Here is a 19,936-nt window from a genome sequence, read left to right on the forward strand (position 1 = left end):
TAAGGATGCAGACCAAAGTCTTGTAGGCAGAGCCTTATTACAATAGCTAGAAACATGAACTTTCAGATGTACACATCCTTATTGAGAAATCATGTACCTGAAAACTGCTCTACTTTTCTCAGCTAACCTGTAAGGAGTGTAATAAAAAGTCGTTAAGAGGTTAATTCTACCTGTCAATCTTGTCTGGCATGTAGTTTATGCACAGTAGCTCATAATTAATACCATTAACTCTATGAAAATACAGATTTCTTGGGAAAATAAGAAATTGCAAGGGATTGCACGTTCAAAATCATGATTTATTGATGTATTTTTTAATCATGTAGCTCCTTGCAATGATACAGTTTATAAATTATAGAACAAGTATAGTTCTTTCCACAGCTTTCACATTTTAGTCCTCCAGTCCAGATCAGTATTTTGAAACAAGATGATCAAAGGTAAATTATGCAAAATGGCTTAAAAAAAACTACACTAAAAAGCTTCAGTTCTTCCAGGATCCAAGATACACACATAATAAGCAGCATTACAATGTCTGCACTACACCCCCAAGCGATATATGCAGGAGAAGCAGCGTACAGTACCTGCACCAGACCTCAAGGTACACTTCATGATTAGCAGTACACAGCACCTGAATATCTACAGCAGCCTCCAAATTTAACTTAGTAAAACAAATGCTCAAAGGGTTTACAGCATGTGTGGCAAGGTTAGATGAAGGGTTGTAGCACGTTACAATAGTGTCCAAGTGAGCCCTGCTTACCTGTGCATTCACACCAGGCCAGTGCACGAGCAGTACACACCAGCATTTCACCCCTGCACTGTGACACTCTCCAAGCAGGGACACGGACCTGCAAACTCATCCTACAGTACACGGGAACAACTCATTGCCCATATCCCTCTCCCTTCCACGCACATCCCATGGAGAAGGCAGGCAGGCTCCACTGAACTTCTACCAAGATCAAATTACATTGAGGAGCAACTGACACCACTGCATTGGTGGGGATGTACCTCTGCAGTCAAACTTTAAACTTCGTGCTTGCTTGCCCTTGATTGTTTTTCCTTAAGGTTGATGTTGACAAAATGCCATATCTTAAAGGCAAACAAAATTAAGTTTAATTTAAAGAAAACATTTATTTGAAGTTCTTTGAAGTCACACAGTTTAACAGATGACAACTTTCTCCCTTTCATATTTCAAGTCTTCACCAGAGACCATACACACTGTCCCATGGACAATGAGATTTTCCTATTGATTCCTTTTGAACAAATCAGTGTCTAGGCAGATGAAGATTCACATTTTAACCAGACTAATTTAAAAATAGTTTTTAAAAAACCCCAACACAACAAAACAAAACTTTGTTATCAAATTCTTATCACAAATAAAAGGTGTTTAACACTCATAAGCTTGATCTCAAAACAAAATCCCAGCCATTCACAATCAAATAGAACATACCGCCTTCAAAAAAATTCCCGGAATTTTAAAATGCTCCAAATATATACACATTTATAACTTAAGTGCTTATTAGCTACAACCTTTTACTCATGCAAAAGTTGTGAGAGGAGGAGTTTCTTAGAGTGGCTTTTCTGAATATGCAGTAAAACTCTTCACTCGTGCAAAGAACAAAGGGGTGTACATTTTGTCAATGTCAAAAGTAGTAACAGCTGTCTCACCAGTCGATCTGCAAAGAGCATTGTAAAAGTTAAATCAGACATAAGTTGCTGTTTGAGTCCCTCAGTAATGCAATCATGTTCCATGGTACAGTGTGTGCATCAAACTACAGTTGGAATAAAGTGTCTTTTGTAATGCCTTGTTCTGAAAGCATTTGAGTACTGGCTGAATCACACTATACAGAATTCATTTCTACTTTCATATCTAAGAAACCACTTTCCCTTTCCACTCTTATTATGAACTCTAAGACGTGAGTAGTACAGAAACTTCATGAATGAAAAGAATGTCTGCAATATGCACACTTCCTCATAAATTAGGTATGACAACATTAGCTTTTACAAAACTGATTTTTCTGTTTATGGAAGTTACCTATACTCCCAACCATCAGTAGTTTATTTCCTGTATTTTATATTTCCTGTATATTCTCACAGCTCAACAGCTGAGCTATGTTCCTGTAAAAACACTGAATATAAAGATTAAGAACACTGGAAGACAAGGCCTAAATCTACCCTAACTGCCAACATCAAACATTTGGAAAGCCAACTTGCCAATAATTTGGAGGGTCAGGTGCAAGAACAGTGGTCATGGCTCCTGCCTGGTTAGTGATCAGAACAGCTTGCCACATGCCCATATTTCTGCACTGCTGAATTATATATCTTAATGAATATACACTTTCCCTCACTAACACCACATTAAGTCATTCAACCCTGATTCAGTTCCAAAATCAAACACTCTGAATAAATCCTTTAAAAAGCTGAAATACTGCACTTATACTACTTAGGAAACCTCCTATTATCATTAGAACAGGTTACTAAAATCTTGGGATTTCTTTACGTAAAAGTTCAAATTAAGATATTTTGTTAAAGCCACCTAAGTCTCAGACTCTTTACATTTTTTGTGCTTAGTACTGGACAAATTAACATCACTTTTAATTCTACAGTTTAGTATCCTTCTTAGCTCCTGTTCTCCATTCACTTACCTGCAAGTGATGTGACAAGAATGATGTATCCACACAAGTTTGTTGAACCTCTGGCGCCCACTGGAGCACAACTGTAGTCCTACATGGAAACTGTGATCTGTTTCTTGAGCAGGAACTCGGCGGAAATACCTGTATTTGTGGTAATCAACTGGTTTCTGTACAGAGAAATAAGAAGTTTCATGACCTACAAAGAACACATTGTGCAACTATTTATCCTGAGTAATTGTGAGACCAGACTGGTAAAACTCTTGATACTTAAAAACAAGTACTACTGTTCCTTCAAAATACATAAATGTGTATGTTAATGATGGAAGAAGTTTTCAGAGAAAGCAAAATAAGCATGGAGGACACCACCCAACTGTGCATACTCACTGTAACACTTCTTACTCTTCACAGGTTTCTCTTGACTAGCACTTTGGTAATCAGAAGAATGTGTAAGTAAGTTAATCAAATCATTCATAGTTCAATTAACAAATACTGCTTATTTAGTTTTACTAAACATAACTGCACACAGTCAAATCTGATCTTAGAAAAGGACCTATTCATCCTTCTTTTGTGTTAACAATGGTGACACCTAATAGCACCACACCTGGAAATAAAGCCTAAGGGGGAGAACAACTGTTTAAATGTGAACCAGATATTTATTTGCCTTGAAAATTTATTACAGATCTGGGGACAAATGTAAGAGACATCACTGAGGTTATTTATTTATATTTTATTTTTAAACAATTTTAAAAATTAAATTAATTTTTTAATCCTTTGGTGTAATGCAAATCTTTGGGTCCCTTAAAACATTCAGTCTGAGTAAAATCTTGTTAGGAGCACCCTCCTTAATCCATTTCTCCTCTATTCTATTTTTCTACCTACCTCTTCCTTCTTCTTCATTATTACAGCAAATACTTTGGTTTGATTGTCTTTTTCCTGGGAAAGGCGATAATGGCCAAGCAAGATTGCATCTGTTCTGCAAGGTTAAAAAGAAGGATACTATCAAGGACATAAAAATATTCCGTGTCTCAAAAGCATGATGTTCTTGTAAGACAAATATCAGCAATGAAACAAAGACTGACTACATAGCATAATTATATAAACTATTTCTTATTTCCATTCAGTAAAGGCTCATCAATGATATTAAATGATGAAAACATTTTGGGAAGTTGCTTCTAATTTTCCCAAACAGGACAGTAAAGGTAGGTTAATTGGTTCTACCTAGCCTACTGCTTAATATTTACAGATTTCTGGTGAACAGCTCAAACCTGTTTTGAAGTTGCAAATTGTTTTCTATGTTTTTATGTGCAAACATCAAGAAGTAATAATTTCGACATAACCCAATGAAATCTTTATTTTCCTTCAGTTAAGGAAGTATGAGAAGGCAGTCAGTAACCAAATAGTATCTTTAAAAGGACTGTTCTATCTACGTGCCTTAAAAATTTCAAATCACATAACCCACAAATTAAATCTAATTACAATATCAGGACCCTAAAAGGAAAGATATCTTTGCATAAACATCAAAATTTTTTGTAGTTCTTAGGAGAGAATTATAAACATCTATAACACAATATAAATAACATTGTTTTCCTAAGCCAGGATATAGAATCTGAGACAAAAGTAAATAGAAATTGCTAGGTAAAAGCAAAATGAAAACGGTAGAGCCAAATTCTTTATTTCAATAACCTTGTGTTTTTCGTCCGCAAGCGGGGAACTATAGATTGAGGATCTTCAGGAGTTGTTAGCATCATAACTTGACCATCTGGAAAGAATCTCAAATACCTGCAAAAACATAATTACACAATGCAAACCTAGAAAATACATCCTTTTCCTGTCTTTTTTTCTGTTTGTTTGCTTTTAAAATCACAGGATGTCACCCAGAAGGATTTAGGATTTAATTAGTAATAGCATTTGAAAACACATTTCTTCATACATAACAGAAAAAAAAGAGATCAGAAATCAAAAGAGAGTGATGAATATTGAAAGAGGAAGTTATGAAGAGTTACAAAGTTTTGTCACCTCTACCAAAGCAAGGTGCCTACCCTGGGATCAAAACTGACCTCAAGTTTCTCCATTCCTAGCATCCACTGAGACCAATGCAACAAAATCTGTTACAGTATCAGTACAGAATTAGCAATGTCATATGGACTTTTTCAGGTTCTGGAATCCAACTGATTTTTACAGGACTGAAATACTGTGCAGATGTTTGAGACTACAGCAATAGCCATCAGGTTCAATGGTTTCTATGAACAGCTTCCAGCCTCAGAAGGGACAGCAGAATGAAACAATAAATGCTGGCAACGGCAAGACGAACAACAGCAGAAAAACAGGCTGAGGAAACAAATGGCAAGGCATTTACATCAAGTTGAGAAAGCCCAGCCTCTTGAGTTTTACAACAGATTACACATAAGCTAAACGACTAATCTTGAACAATCACATGTATTTTCTTTGCTGAATTCTGTCATGTGTTCTATCAGAAATGTAAAGCAAAAGTTGCTTAGAGAAAGAAATCTGCAGATGAGTATTAACTGTTATACGTGTTCAAGCTTTAGCCACATTACATGGTTTAAGTGAGAATGAAACATGTTTCTAAGCTCATTTCTAATTATCATAATAAATCCTATTTCTAAAACCTATTCTCAAAAAATACACATTGCTTTACACACTGTAGCAGTCCCATTCAGTTTTACAGAATGATTATTGTCTGTGATAGCCAGAGGTGGATTTAAAGAACTAAAGAGAGAGAAACATTTCACTCACTCATTGTACTACAGCTCTACCTGTAATATTCCACTTGGTGCCATGCTCTATAGAAACCATCAAGAGACTGTTCTCCTTGACGTATGTATTTTGTCTTGCTGACATATACACCTACAGAAAAGGAAGATATATGAACAAAAATTAAGAACATAAAATATTTATGATGGAAAACCAATAATCTAAAACTTTTGATAAGCTTTTGTTACTTAAATACATGGAAGTTTTTATTTTCAACCCTTACACCTTTCCCTTCCCTTTGCAGATATTCTACAAATTCAAATGCATGGACAAATTCAGATTAGGTCTAACAACAACAACGTCATAAACATCAAACCCACCTGACTGTTTCTGTCATGGCTACATACATAGTTACAACTATTTCCAGAAGTACTGCTTACCATCAAATCGAACGCGAGGCCTTTCCAAAAACATGTCCCTCCAAGACGCATATGGAACAAGTTTATTGCAGCTCCTGCCCCATATTTTCAAACAGACTTGATGCCAGATTTCAGGATCTCTAGTGAAAATGAGAGAAAAGCAAACCCCATAACTTCCCTACAAACCCTGTTTAGCTTTTATATATCAAAGTAACACTCCCTTACTTAGTTTGGATGCAACTAAAAGAACCTTTCTCAAACAGAAATAGCTCATAATTTAAAACCTTTGACTAATTTACTTAATCTTGGAGTGTTTGAAAGCTTTTTCCTCTTCCAGTGAAATTTAAGAACAGAGTGTCATTTTCATCCTAGTACAGAACCACAACACTGCAGCACACCGGCACTTCTCTATGTGGCTGTATGAGCATGACAACATAACAGACCCTATTTTGGAGACCTGAAACTAATTTGCAAACAGGGAAGAGCAAGTAATAGTTTCTGCTAGATTTTTTATTACAGTAAAGTCATCTATCTCACATACAATTTAATAGTCTATTCAAAAACTGATTAGCACTGTGAGGAGCTTAACATGAAAATGTCCATGGGAAGGAAAAGCAGGAGATACTCAGTGCAAAGAGAAGCTTCACTCTGGATAAATTATCTACAATACCTGGCACAAATGTAAAATCCTCGACAAACAAGGGATAATTGCTCCAATGATCTTAGATCCAAGTCACTTGAAACCACCCATCGGAAAATGTACATTAGTACTTCCATAGGTAATGCTTAAAAGAGAAAAGAAATCCTTGTTAGATGCAACCCGTAAATCAACAGGTTATTTATAATTCCATGTTCGGCTTTTGACTATCCATTAAAAAATCCTACTTTTCACACTGTAGCCCAATGCCAGAGAACAAAAAAAAAATTATCTTTAACTTAAAAGGTCACTATAGATTAGATGTGATATCCATAAAGAATCCTTTTCAGCCTACTAACTTCTGAAGCAGACATTGTGATTTTTTGAAAGTTTTCATTCTGCTATAAGAAAGTCGGTAAAAAAGATACTCTAACACAGGACTGGCTGGAAAGCAGAATATAAATCTAGAGACCAACATTGCTTCTCAAAGGACACATCTCCTGAGATCATTTTAGAGTACTGTCTGCAACATCTTGTCTTTATTGGCAAAAAAAGAAAATACATTTTCCCAAGTGTACAATGCACCAGTTATTAAAATAAAATAATTTTTTAAACCCTATTTTCTTTATGTTTTGATTTGCTTCACTTACTTCATTTTCTTTCCTTGACCAGAAAAAAGGAGATCAGGCCAAGATTTCAAAATGCAACTGATAATTTAGGATGCAGAACAAAAGTATCTGTTTTTAAGAAAGGTCATAGCTCATATACACTCTCTACAATTTAGATCTCATAAGGAAGTCTCGGGATAACTGTCCCAGAACTGAAGCACTGGAAGTCATTAACCTTCAAAAGACTTTCTAGCTTTGTTATATAGTCTTTCTAAACCTGAAAACACACTTGTTGCAAAAATCTCATACAGAATCAGATAAAATCAAGACATGTGAAGATGCATACCATTCACAGAACAATTGTCTCTTACTCACAGTTAAAAACTGTAATACGTATTTGCAACCAAAACAAAAGAACTGGAAGGAAAACTGGAATACACTTACTTCAGCAAGTCATTCCTAGAAGTTGCTACTTTTAAGTATGCCTCTGATCCTGAAAATTCTACTCAGAAATACTACACGGAAACAGCTTGTGTGATAAAGACAAGATCTTGTATGAGAACAAGATTTGTTTACCTAGTTGATCATTTTTTGTTCTTTGTATCTAACTATACCAGTAAATAAAGAGATCATGTATGCACTTCTTCAAAGGTGGCTTTTGAAATAAGGAGACAAATGTTTTCATCAAGTGAAACGTCTATATAAATTCTGCCTCTCAACTCTTACAGTGTATCATAACTCATACCTGAGATATGGGTCTGGCTGACATCAACTTCAGGCTGACAAAGTTTGACTGAAGATTCCTGAAGAGTTAACTGCTGTTGGAAATCCGTCAGGAGATCTGCCATTTTGTCATCCTCTTTGTTATCCTCAACACTAGAAAAGGGGCAATGCCAACACTGTAATATTGGACAGAACATACCAACAGATGTCCTCATCTTGGCATCAATCCACTGCCTTACTCTCATTCAATAGAGTTGTTTCCTGTGTGTTTTTAAAGCAATCTCATTTCATCATACAATAAAGCAACTACTGAAATATGATCAAGTTCATTTAGATGTTGCTGGAATGCCTCTGACAGTAACAACTGGGTTTTTTTCATTAAATTCCCATCCCAGTTTTTTTTTTGTATTTGAGAGTTTTTTAGTGAAGTCACTGAAGAATTTCTTGACCCTATGAAAAGAAAAATCTCATCTTGCACTTTGTCTAAAATATGGCATATGCAGGAAATAAAGTGCCGTTAATGAAAACTTGTATTTTGTAATCCTTCTCATATAATGTAAGATATTGGAAACAATTAAGGATTATTTTTCACTCTTGTGTTATTCACTAAAGAGTGATCCTTGGTGGGTTTATTCAACAACAATGAAGGAAAACTATTTTTGTACATATTCTGTAAATAGGCAGAAATAAAAATTTCAGGAGCCAGAACAAGATAGAAGAATGAAAACAATAAGCTTGCTACTCATCAGTAAACTTGAAGGATTACTAAGTGATAAAAGAACATTACCACACTGAAAAAATATGTCTAAATTTAAGTTGTATGTCATAATAAGATCTTTTAATAGCTGCCTGCTTGCTTGCCCCAAATAACCAGAAACTACATAAAACCCCTTAAGCGCACCACAAAACACCTTTTTTCCCCTGACTTGGTATACAAGCCAATTAAGAAATCTTCCAGTCACTTTTTAATACTATTCAATTCTACTTTAAACAAGCTAATAGAATGAGCTGAGAATATAAGCAAGCAACTAGTAGACCTACCAATGGGTTTTGAAGTATCATAGAGAAGACGATTATGTTTGGGCCTGCCATAACTAATACTACAGTAAAATGTTGCACTGAACATATCTTCCTTTATTTTGATGAGTACGATGGTTGGTCCCAGTATCTACAGGCCACATTGTAAACTGTTTTTTCAAATTTGATTGTGTAATTTGTTTTTTCTCATTAAGACTGTATGAAAAACCTTCAACAGTAATTCAGAAAGCACAAACACCACAACTAAAATCTCTCAAAACAATGTATCTCTACAAATACTGCTTTTAACCAATTGAGACTACTGGTTGTTTTTCCATCACTGCCACATAGTGCCGGGAACAGTACAGCAACACTTAGAAAACTAAATAAAAATCCACAGATTTGTAGAATCATTTAGGTTGGAAAAGACCTCTAAGATCATCAAGCCCAACCATTAACCCAGCACTGCCAAGTCCACCACTAACCATGTCCCTAAGTGCCACATGTACGCATCTTTTAAATACCTCCAGGCACGGTGACTCAACCTCTTCTCTGGGCAGCCTGTTCAAAGTGCTTGACAACCCTTTCTTCGAAGACATTTGTCCTAACATCCACCCTAAAGCACACCCTGAGGTCATTTCTTCTTGTCCTGTGCTTGTCATTTGGGAGAAGACAGCAACCCCTACCTCAATACAACCTCCTTTCAGGTGGTTGTAGAGAACAGCAAGATCTCCCCTGAGCCTCCTTTTCTCCAGGCTTAACACCCCCAGCTCCCTCAGCTGCTCCTTGTAAGATCTGTGCTCCAGACCCTTCACCAGCCCCATTGCTCTTCCCTGGACGCACTCCAGCCCCTCAATATCTTTCTTGTAGTGAGGGGCCCAGACCTGGACACAACACTCGAGGTGTGGCCTCACCAGTGCTGAGTACAGAGGGACAATCACTACCCTGGTCCTGCTGGCCACACTACTGCAGATACAGGCCAGGATGACATAGGCCTTCTTGGCCACCTGGGCACACACTGGCTCATGTTCAGACAACTATCAACCAGGATCCCAGGGTCATTTTGCAACATGCAGATTTCCAGCCACTCTGCCCCCAGCCTGTAGCTCTGTGTGGGGTTGCTGTGACCCAAGTGCAGGACCCAGCACTTGGCCTTGTTGAAGCTCACACTGTTGGCCTTGGCCCATTGATCCAGCACGTCCAGATCTCTCTGCAGTGCCTTCCTACCCTCCAGAAGGACCACTTCCACCGAACTTCACGTCAGAGAGTCTTAATGGAGTAGAGAAAGTGATGATAAAGAAAGAAAATAATCCTACGAAAACCAAGATTTTTACATGACCATAGTGCATGATCCAGTAGTTTTCCTAGTGCACAAATGCACAGCAAAGATTTCATGCCAGCAACACATTCAGAAATTAAAATAATGGATGTAAGTAAAGCACTTAGCTCATCTTGCACTGTTTTATATTAAGTCAACTGCTGCATTGGAGCTGTACTGTTCTGGGGCAACAAGACTGAGCTAGTAATACCACAGGGACATGATTGTGCTTTCCTCTTTCAGTCTCCATTTTAAAACTCTTGATTTCTTGATGCAGCTATCAGCAGCACCAATGGCTGCTATGAGTAAGCAAGTAATTGGGAAGCTGTTTCATAAGCTTGTCTACGTTTGGCTGCAAGGGCTGTAACAGAAGTTTTGGCCCTCCTTAAACAGATGTCTGGGGCTCATGTTACACCAACCATAAGCCACTACACACACATCTGCTGTACTAAGGCTAGGGGTATTCTGATGCCTGTAATGATGACAGACTAGACTACTCAGATTGCAATCTTTGAGCTTCTAAATGTATTGCTCTACTGAAAATGCTCTCATTTGGCTGTGTTAGCACAAGAACAGATTATTCCATCGTTTAAGTAAGATGCTTATTTTGTACTATGAAGCTTTGACTAATTACTCTTTTTGCCATCTACAACTTTGTAGATGACCAAAAAACAAAACAAAGTGACTGATGCTTTTTTTTTCTTAATTAAGTAACAACGTAACTATTTGTAATCCTTCCCCCTGAAATCAGCTACCTCCAAACAAGCCTGTTATCATCTTCAAAAACTAAAGTCAAGTCCTCCTTGGACTAATACATCTGTAAATGTTCTGTGAAGCAGTCTACTAACTGAGATTAGGTAAGTTTTCCACATACTAAGAGACTTAAAACTGCATGTTACAGAGTATTGATATCCTTCAGAAACAAAATGCCATGTTTCGGTACTCCTATGCTACTAATCCTACTTAATCAGTAAAATTTCATACTTACCACCTCTTTCCAACTCCATCGCCATCTGGGGACCGTGTATAGGTGATCTTAAACTCTATGTCAGGTACAAGCTGCATGGCTAGACGATAAAACTTGATGGCTGAAAATAAAGGTTTGATGTTCAAACATATCTGATACCCATACTAGCTTATCAAAGCAAAGACTATTTTCAGAGACATGGTTTCAGCTAAAAGCACTAAAAAGGTGGAAAATGCCTTTGCCTAAGAAAGCTTATTTAGTCTAAACTGTTAGGTTTAAATTCAATACAGAAGAGAGGAACATTAAGTACCTATTTTCAAAACTAAAACCTCATACACTTTTTCAGAATAAAGAGTTATCTCAGATGTGTTTCAGCTTTTACAGATTTATGTTATTTACCACAAATTCAATTATGGACTAGAAGATTTTACATTAAAACATTACAAGTCCTGATGTTGCTTGTTACCCAGCACTTCCACGGATTTCTCAACAAGCTGTAAAGATTTTAGACAGAAGATCCATAACTAGCTATAAGTTAAATGAAAGAGAAAAATTATGCAGGTAGCTTAAGTCCCTGGTATAGCACAGACAGGCATTCAGATATATACAACACTACAAAGGTGAGAATGATGAATAAAATATTGTTGCAACTTTAAAATTTCAACAATAGATGCAACATATCAATTTCTCTATGGAAACCCCTGGGATCTAAAGAAGGCACAGAAGCAAGCCACTCAACACACTGAAGGTGAGGAAAGCAGCCTTGTCACAAAACTATGGGATGTGAAGGAAAACCTGACAGATTGGGTTTTGCACGCTTTTCTCACACACAGAGAAAATACTTCTGCCTCTTGCACTACAAAGATCCTACAAACACTGAGTAGAGAAAGGGGTTCAGGAACATCACTGTGGCAACAAACTGTTATTTAAGCTGCAGAATATCTTTCTTCTGAGTCAGCTCTGTGAATCCTTCTTAATTTAAATGAATTGATTGTATGTACACTAAATCTATTTTAATACCAGTATTAAAATCATGTATGCATGTATATGTTTCTTTGTATTCCCGCATCATGACACCAAGATCAGACGGCAATTCTTCTTCAAGCTTGGACTCTTAAAACCCAAACTCAAATAAATCATCAATAAGTGTGGAGCTCAGAATTTGTCTAGTGAGTCTGAGAAACCAGAGTTTGAGGCTAGTAAGTGTTCCTATTTCCTTGAGTTCATGTCAGGGCCAGTGACTGATAAATAGTATCACTGGCTGCTGAGGATGAGAAATACCAGCAGACACAGATCAGTCTCAACGTTAGCACTTAATATTGCAGACAAGGCCTTTACTGTACTTAAGCAAGAACAAGCTGCAGCACATAACTGTCTCACAAACATCAGGTATCAGCAGATTTCAGAAGCAGGTTTGGATTCTGGTGACCTGGGCCAGGTCAGCAAATAAAAGCCTGGTCTGAAAACAGATGTCCCAACATGCGCTCAGTACTGTATCTGTGTCTGGCATAGGACTGTGCCTCTAAGGTCTCACATAGATCTATGTGCAGAAACAGTACAGTTTAGTTCTCTAAGTCTCAAATCAAATTCAATTGAGAAAGATGAATTTATATTCATGCAATCCAGATGTCTGAAACACTTTTGTGAATGGAACTCTGTTAGATATTACTATTTCTCTGCTGCTATGTTTAACATACACGGAGTGCACTGAAGCAGATGAAGCAACAGCTTTCATTTTATATACACAATGGTTAAATAGACTGCTTTCCTCACCTTTTTTTTTTTTAATTTACTCAGAAAGAACCTTCACAATCTACTACATGATTTCCTAAATATGTTACCAGATTTTTAGTTCTGACATACTTTTTATTGTGCATTTAATCCTATACCAAACACCCACCATATCTTAGCCTAAAGTAGTTTTGCCCTGTAAAAACATGTAACAAATTAGAAACTGAGACAACTAATTTTATTAACTACAGGGGACTCATATTTCTCTCAGTTAATATGAAATATGAAATAACAACCAGAAATCCTGAAAAGGAAGGAAAATTCCCATGGTGGAGTAGAAGTTTTGTATTCAGCAGGTGGCTGAGTTCAGGAGCTTCCAGAGTTCTCTCAGATTTTTATATCTTAACTTATTTTGCAGCTGCACTTTAAACACAGTGGTCAAACCCTCTGGTGGATGAGCAGGATGGCACATACGTTCTGCTTCGCTTTCTTTCTCGCATGTAAGAAATAGAAAATTGATATCTCCACTACTGACCTACAGGACTTGGAAGTCAGGACAGACTTTTTACTCTCTAGATTCTAAAAACTAAATATGAGAAAGAAAACTTGAATTTCCATTTTTACTAGTGCTGATAGCAAGAGTGCAGGTAAGCAAGCTAGGCACCTTAAACATTTATGACAAACCTCAAAGACTACCAGACTTAAACATTCACTTCAGGAATTCTTGAAAAAGCTAATTTAGCTGGATGTGTTAATTAAAAAAACAAACAAAAACCACCAAACCCAAACAGCACCTTAAAAAAAAAAAAAAAAAAAAAAAAGCACCAACCAAAGAAACCCACAACCAAACAACAAAGCATTCCACGGATTAAGCAGTTTTATTCTCAGTGGAACAATGAAGAACTGTGAGCACAGGAAATACAGTACATTTCCTTGATTAATTATTATGCTAATTTCATGTTACAGAAGTAACGTAAAGAAGCATTCTATATGAAGAAGCAATCTAGTGCTCCATTAAATTGCAGTATTTCAAGATACTGTTATTTTCCCTGAAAGCTAGAAATTCCTTCCTTGATATCACTTTTAGCTTTACCTCAACCTTAGAACTGTGATACGATGGTTCCTTCTATAGCATGTTTGTTTTCTTTTTTGAATAACAGAGCTCTCAAATGACTAGTAGCCTGTAGTTTAAGTTCACTGACACCATGCAGATTTTCCCATAAATTAGAGGGTGTTAGATTTTTCTGCAATAAAGGTGTTCATTGTAGACTTCCATATTACCTTCATAAAGGGCCCCATTTTGTTCTTCTTCCACTGCCTTCAGGAAAAGTTCTTTTGCCTGCACAATAAATTACACAGAGCACTTACTTAATTCCTTATAAATACGTATAAATATGACATAAACGTATTTATAAGGATAACGATAATATACAATAACGATATTTACAATATAAATAAGTGCAGTATCACTTGACTTAGAATTATTTTTTGATCTTACCTACTGTACCCTATGACAGAGATGAACAAAATAATTCCATAAATAGATAAGACATACTCATGTGCTACAAGACAACCGAAATTTCCAGTCAACAAACTATCTATATTCCTGCTACTCGCCCTTTACCTACAGTTTTTCAGAAAGCAATTACAAAGGTGACACCAAGGCAAACATAAAGACTAGAAAAATCAGTGTAGAATTATAAAGACATTTAGTATGGAGACAACAAGATAATAACCTCTGTTGTTTCTCCAGATTTAATTCAGCATTAGCTTTTAGAATAGTTATACTGGAACAGTAATACAGACAAATAAAACCTCAAAATTATGCATCTTTTTCTGTACCTTTTCCTCTTTTGCTATCTCCTGTTTTCCCCTGGCATCAACAGACTTTAGTCCAGGTCCTCTTGATGATGCTTTGCATGGCAGAGGTTCCAACCCACTAGAACTCACACCTGGGGCAAGCTCGAACATCCACTGAGCTCTGAACATCTGGAGCTCTGCCTAAAAAACATTAGTAATTTTACCTAGTATCACATATTCAGACAGTGTATCTTCTGAAGAGACATTATAAAGTACAAACACAAAAAAGAATTTCAAAACTATGCTTTACATTTCCATGTCTTAGATGGCTTCCGTGAATTTAGGCACAGAGAGTCAGCAATTGTTTTATGGTAAATTAAAAAAAAAAAGTGCACAAGTGCTTGTTCAGTCTCACTCAATAACAAAAGTGCTTTTTTCTGGACTGTTCACCTCAGAAGAAAAACTGGTGTTTCAAGAAGTGGTTGTTAGTACTATGGTTATGACCCAAGATTCCATAGGAAACTGTTGTTTCCAGACATGATCATGTTTGTTCTTGTTTATGCAGAATTATCATAAGCAAGAAGTCAATTAGCTCTTAAAATCAAAATTTAGGAAACCTAGTTTTTTGTACACAAGCATGGTAAGCTCTCTGACAACCAAAGCAGTCATTTATATATTATACAGATAAGACCTTACTCTTTTCTCTTTTAAAAATTATGGACTATGCTCTGTGAAACAAGACAAGTTACAATTCTCGCCATGCCTCTTTTTCAGCATCTTTGAATTACACTTTACACGTCTCTTGCAATCATCACAACTTTTGAGGAGCAACTACACAGAAATCTAGTCTTGTAAAAGAACAGACTTTTCTATTACACTGCTTTTATCAGCTTTCTGGTCCAGTAGAGAATAACAACTTAAACTGGAATTTGATCCATACAGAAACAGCTGTCCAATTCCTACAGTTCTTCAAAGAAATTCCAGATCTGTCATAAACTTTCTTTTCATCTACACAGACAACTGAAGACTGAATTTGACACTTGAAACACAATGCAAAATTTATCTCACTTTTGGAGGGGCAGAGAGATTAAGTATTTGTCAGATCAACAAATGTGTGGTGACTAAATGAGGATACGTGATGCAGCTTAAATCACAGCAGTACTATGTTTGTAAAAACTCACTAGCATGGGAGACATACCTGAAGATTTGCTTCACCAGATCTTTCACTGTCATCAGTTCTCACCAAATCAGTGTGACAATCTTCTTCAGCTTCTGCCTAGTAAAGAGCAGTCAAATGTGATTATAGGGTCTGTATAAGTCCCCACAGCATATTCACAAAGCACAACTGTCATGGACACACATTTAAAAAAAAAATTAAGCATACTCCCCTTTTGATGATAAAAATTAACTTTAGAACTACTGAGATCAGTTGTACTTCCCTATTAACTCAATGAAGATGGGTTTTGCATTTTAGACAGGTTAATCCAACACAGATTAGTTGTGTATCACTTGAAGGCTTCCATGCTTCAATACAATGGCACACCTGACTAAATACACTCAGTATCTACGTCAAAGCATAGAGCAAAAGCTTCAGTATTAAACAATAATGTGCTTTGTTCCACAAATTAAAATTTAATCACTATCTTCTCTTTCTAAAGATAACCAGTAGTTTTGATTTGTTTAATATTTGCAAGAGCACAAAATGCTTTGAATAACAATAGATATTTTATATATACATGTGAAACTAAACAAAAAATGTATTGGAAAATAAAACAAAAAACTAGCATGAGAGCTTGACAGCTGGTTTTATTTACAGTACAGCTGTGAGACAGGTTAAACAAATAAGATCTGAAATAAGACCTTTGACTAAACTTAACATGGCTCTACATAGGAAGTTAAGCCAGCTAGTTTAAGAGGAAAACTTAAAAATACGCAAATTATTTCTCATTGTGAAATATACTGAGATTTACAGTCTACACTAAAACAAAGGAAAACTAATTCTGAGCATCAGTGACAAGTCACTACAATGACAACAGCAAGATGCCAGTAAGGGGGAAAAAAACCCCAAAACCTCAACTAAGACACTTGTTTAAGGTTCTTTCTGCAGCTGAAGAAAACCAGTTTTTCTGCTATTCTGCACTGAAATTCACACCTGTAGTTCTGCAAGTAGATAATGCAAAGTGAGATTACAAGAAGGCAAACCTGACATTAAGATTATCACAACTACATACAAGAGTTTTATTTCCCACTCCTTTCTATTGTACACAGTGCTCAGAGACTTCAAGCAACATTCTGTCAGTGAGATCTACCAAGCTCTCAAAAAGAAATCTCTACCTCCTGCACAGTCAAAGTGCAAAAATCAAAGCATTCTTGTATTCAGAAAAATTATACCATTTTTACAGCATCTGGAAGTTCTGATCAAACTACAGAATACTAGCAAGCATGATGGGAAGGCAACCTTTAATCTCTTTGTCTTGGTGACAAGCACCTCTATGGAGTTTGCTTATGTCTTCAGATTCCCCAGCAACCACAAATTTACTGGCTTGTCATCTGTAAAAGTGTTTTCACTGATGTCTCAGATAATTTATCATTTACAATTGATAGACATGGTTGGTTGGCTAGAGATAAACAGATATTGCATCTATTTCTACATTCTCATGTTTAATTTCTGTACATTTTTAATTTCCCAGTCGAGGAAACAGGTGAGCCAGAACACTACAAAACACCATTAAATCTGAGCAAGGAGGAAATAACTTGGAAATTTCATGGGCTTTGATTCCAGAATTTAATTGCAGAGAGTTAATGCCCTATGAGTTGAGACAGTCCTACCACATTATTAGCATCCAGGAATATTTTGTAGGCAAAGCACAGCCAGCCTAGGAATGAGCTAGCTCTGAAATGGGTGTCTGTAAGTGCATTACTATGGCACTGGGCTGACAGAAATAAGGCGTAAGTCTGTGTGTAGTGCAAGGCCTCTGGTTTGCAGCTGAATTATGTCCAGTCAGCTCTCCAGTCTGGGCAGAATAAGCCTGGTTTTATCTCCAAAATGCAGAAACTAGCAATTTCTAAACTAAATCAACACACTATCTTCTTGTGCATAAAGGAACGCCCATTAAAACCTTTAACTCCTGAATTCTGTAAACAAACTGATTTAAGCGTTGAAACTACTTAGAAGGTTAGGAAGCTGGATGAAGTTTACCTCATTCAAAAACTTTTTATTTCGCTAATATGTTCAACTCTTGATTTTCATCCCCTCCTCTCTGTTCAACTGCCCTATTTCTTCATTTCTGAGTCACAGTCAGACATGGTAGTGGACCAACTGCATCCAAAATGTCATTTGATGCTCTTTAAAACCTAAATATGCTCTCAACTCAAACCAAAAATACTATGAAGACTTGGCCCACAGTCTAAAAGCTGTCAAAAACCATCATAAAAATGCTTATAACCGATGTTTTGACTTTTACCATCACCTTCCCTATATTTTACGCATGTGTGATCTGCAATCTCTCATACCTCTCAAAAGTCTGTCTTCTGGCAGTGGTAGCAGCCTAAGTGGCCACACCTCTAAATTTACTGGTAAAGCAATTAATTCACATTGCTACTGCACAGAAATGAACTGGAAAACTGATGTCTATTAACAACCTTTCCAGTATTTATTTGACCTGATGACACCCTACGATTTTGCTAGGACAAATGAGTAAACACAGGTACTGTGAAGCAAGGACCTTCACCTGCAGACAGCTCATGAGATCACACCTAAAGCACTTTAAAAAGTGTAAAAATTGGCTCCTTGCCCCCACTCTGACAATACCTGTGTTGTACTTATAGTTTATAAAATTCACAACACTGTGCTCTGACTGCTACTTAGTGGATAAATCTAGACTGTGCATCCTTGTGCTGCTGGGCTTCCTCCTGATACAAGTCAGCTGTCACATGGAACAGTGACTTCATCCTGATTGAAAGCAAGACATCGTAGTGTGTACTGACTGATTGGCTTGATTATTTTCCCTGAGAAAAGCAGTAGTCTGTCAAGCCACCAAAAGGCAACATGTCAAAAGTAAACATCTGAATTAGGCTGCAACCTGTAAAAAATGAAGTCAGCTGAATAGATTCGATTCTGATTTGCTTGCAAAGCTTTAGAAATCATTTGCCAAATGCAGAACTAGTTTATTTGCACAGTTGAGTTTTGTTTTGCAATCAATAGTTGCATGCTGATTTCCTCAGAGTACATTAACTGCTTACTAAACTGTCTGTAACATCACGTCCTTTAATGGTTCTGATCTCTGTTTCAGCAAAATAAAACCAAGATCAGAAACAGTTCAAAGATGAGTGTCACCAGTTGAACAGGGCTCTGTGTTACGTGTGAACCACACAGAACTCAGGGAGGAGCAAGCACGGCAAAGCGAAACAGTGACTGTCAGCTAACATTCCTCTTGGTTTTATAAAAAAATGAGAAAGCCGCCCTATTTTTCTGTAAATGTGGTAGAAGCGACACCGTATTCAAAAATAAGAGCTTTTGTAACCGTGGTGAGACATTTTAAGAGCTCCTGTGTGATATAAATGGTTTAACTTTGAATGACTGAGTTCTCATCATGGATACTTGAATCCATATTGAGGCGCCGTCAATAAAGCAATACTGAACCAAGGAGTATTTCTGATATGTTAAATAACAACTCAAATAACTCGAGTCCCTGGCCCACGGAGCACTTTAAATTACTGAGTGACTTTAAGCCACCACATTTTCGAGGGAAGAAAGGGAAAGGAAGGGCACGCTCCTCTGTAATGACACAGGGATTTTGTTACGCGCTCCTACGGAGAGCTAGATCGCTCCACAACCAAGCAGCCCCACTGATCAAAATCCTCTGCGGGAGGCGGCCGTGTCTCGCCGCGGTGGGGCGGGATCACGGCATGTTTCCCACAAGCATCACTGGGTGCCCCGGGGCGAACAGGCGGGCAGGGCAGGGCTGCCTGTCAGCAATTCGGCCAGGGGGCCGCTCCCACGCACACACCCCTTATCCCGGTCCCGCCCGGCCGTCCCTGCACGGCGGCCGAGCCCCCGCCGCCCGGGCCCGCTCACCATGCTGCCGACGCTCGGGCGGCGCTGTCCCGTCCCGGGGGCTCTGCCCCCGGCTTGGTCCGTGTGTCCTCCCTGCCCGCGGGGGGCACTTAGCAGAGTTCTCGGTCGGAGAAGCGCACCACGCAGCGGGAGTCCCTGCGGGCCCTGCGGACGGCAGCCATCTTCCCGGCGAGCGGGGCCGGCGGCGGGAGCGGCGGGACACGGCCCGGGCGAACCCGCCAGGTCAGAGCGCCGCCTCCCGCGCGGGCCGCTACGACGCGCGACCGCACAGACTCCCTGTCCCAGTACGCACCGCGG

General features: G+C 37.8%; 1 protein-coding gene across 1 annotated transcript; it reads right to left on the bottom strand.

Annotated features, from left to right (window-relative positions):
- Positions 1 to 275: 275 nt before the first annotated feature.
- Positions 276 to 19,895, bottom strand: FBXO9 (F-box protein 9). The gene is made up of 13 exons (XM_010406230.3): positions 19,640 to 19,895; positions 15,761 to 15,838; positions 14,605 to 14,763; positions 14,044 to 14,101; positions 11,053 to 11,152; positions 7,752 to 7,882; positions 6,432 to 6,546; positions 5,783 to 5,901; positions 5,405 to 5,495; positions 4,311 to 4,406; positions 3,507 to 3,600; positions 2,640 to 2,794; positions 276 to 1,670 (listed from the first exon to the last, which is right to left on the bottom strand). Exons 1-13 carry the CDS (start codon positions 19,640 to 19,642, stop codon positions 1,562 to 1,564), a joined length of 1,308 nt encoding a protein of 435 aa, XP_010404532.2. The 5' UTR covers positions 19,643 to 19,895; the 3' UTR covers positions 276 to 1,561.
- Between the last annotated feature and the right edge of the window lie 41 nt (positions 19,896 to 19,936).

Source organism: Corvus cornix, chromosome 3 (assembly GCF_000738735.6).
Source record: "Corvus cornix cornix isolate S_Up_H32 chromosome 3, ASM73873v5, whole genome shotgun sequence".
Lineage (NCBI taxonomy): Eukaryota > Metazoa > Chordata > Aves > Passeriformes > Corvidae > Corvus > Corvus cornix.

Excerpts from the sequence above, each read along its gene's own strand:
- FBXO9 (XM_010406230.3), bottom strand. Across the intron at positions 7,883-11,052 it reads GATGGAGTTGGAAAGAGGTG|TGTTGAGGATAACAAAGAGG; the intron begins GTAAGTATGAAA and ends CCCCTTTTCTAG. Across the intron at positions 1,671-2,639 it reads TCTTGTCACATCACTTGCAG|ATCGACTGGTGAGACAGCTG; the intron begins GTAAGTGAATGG and ends TGCTCTTTGCAG.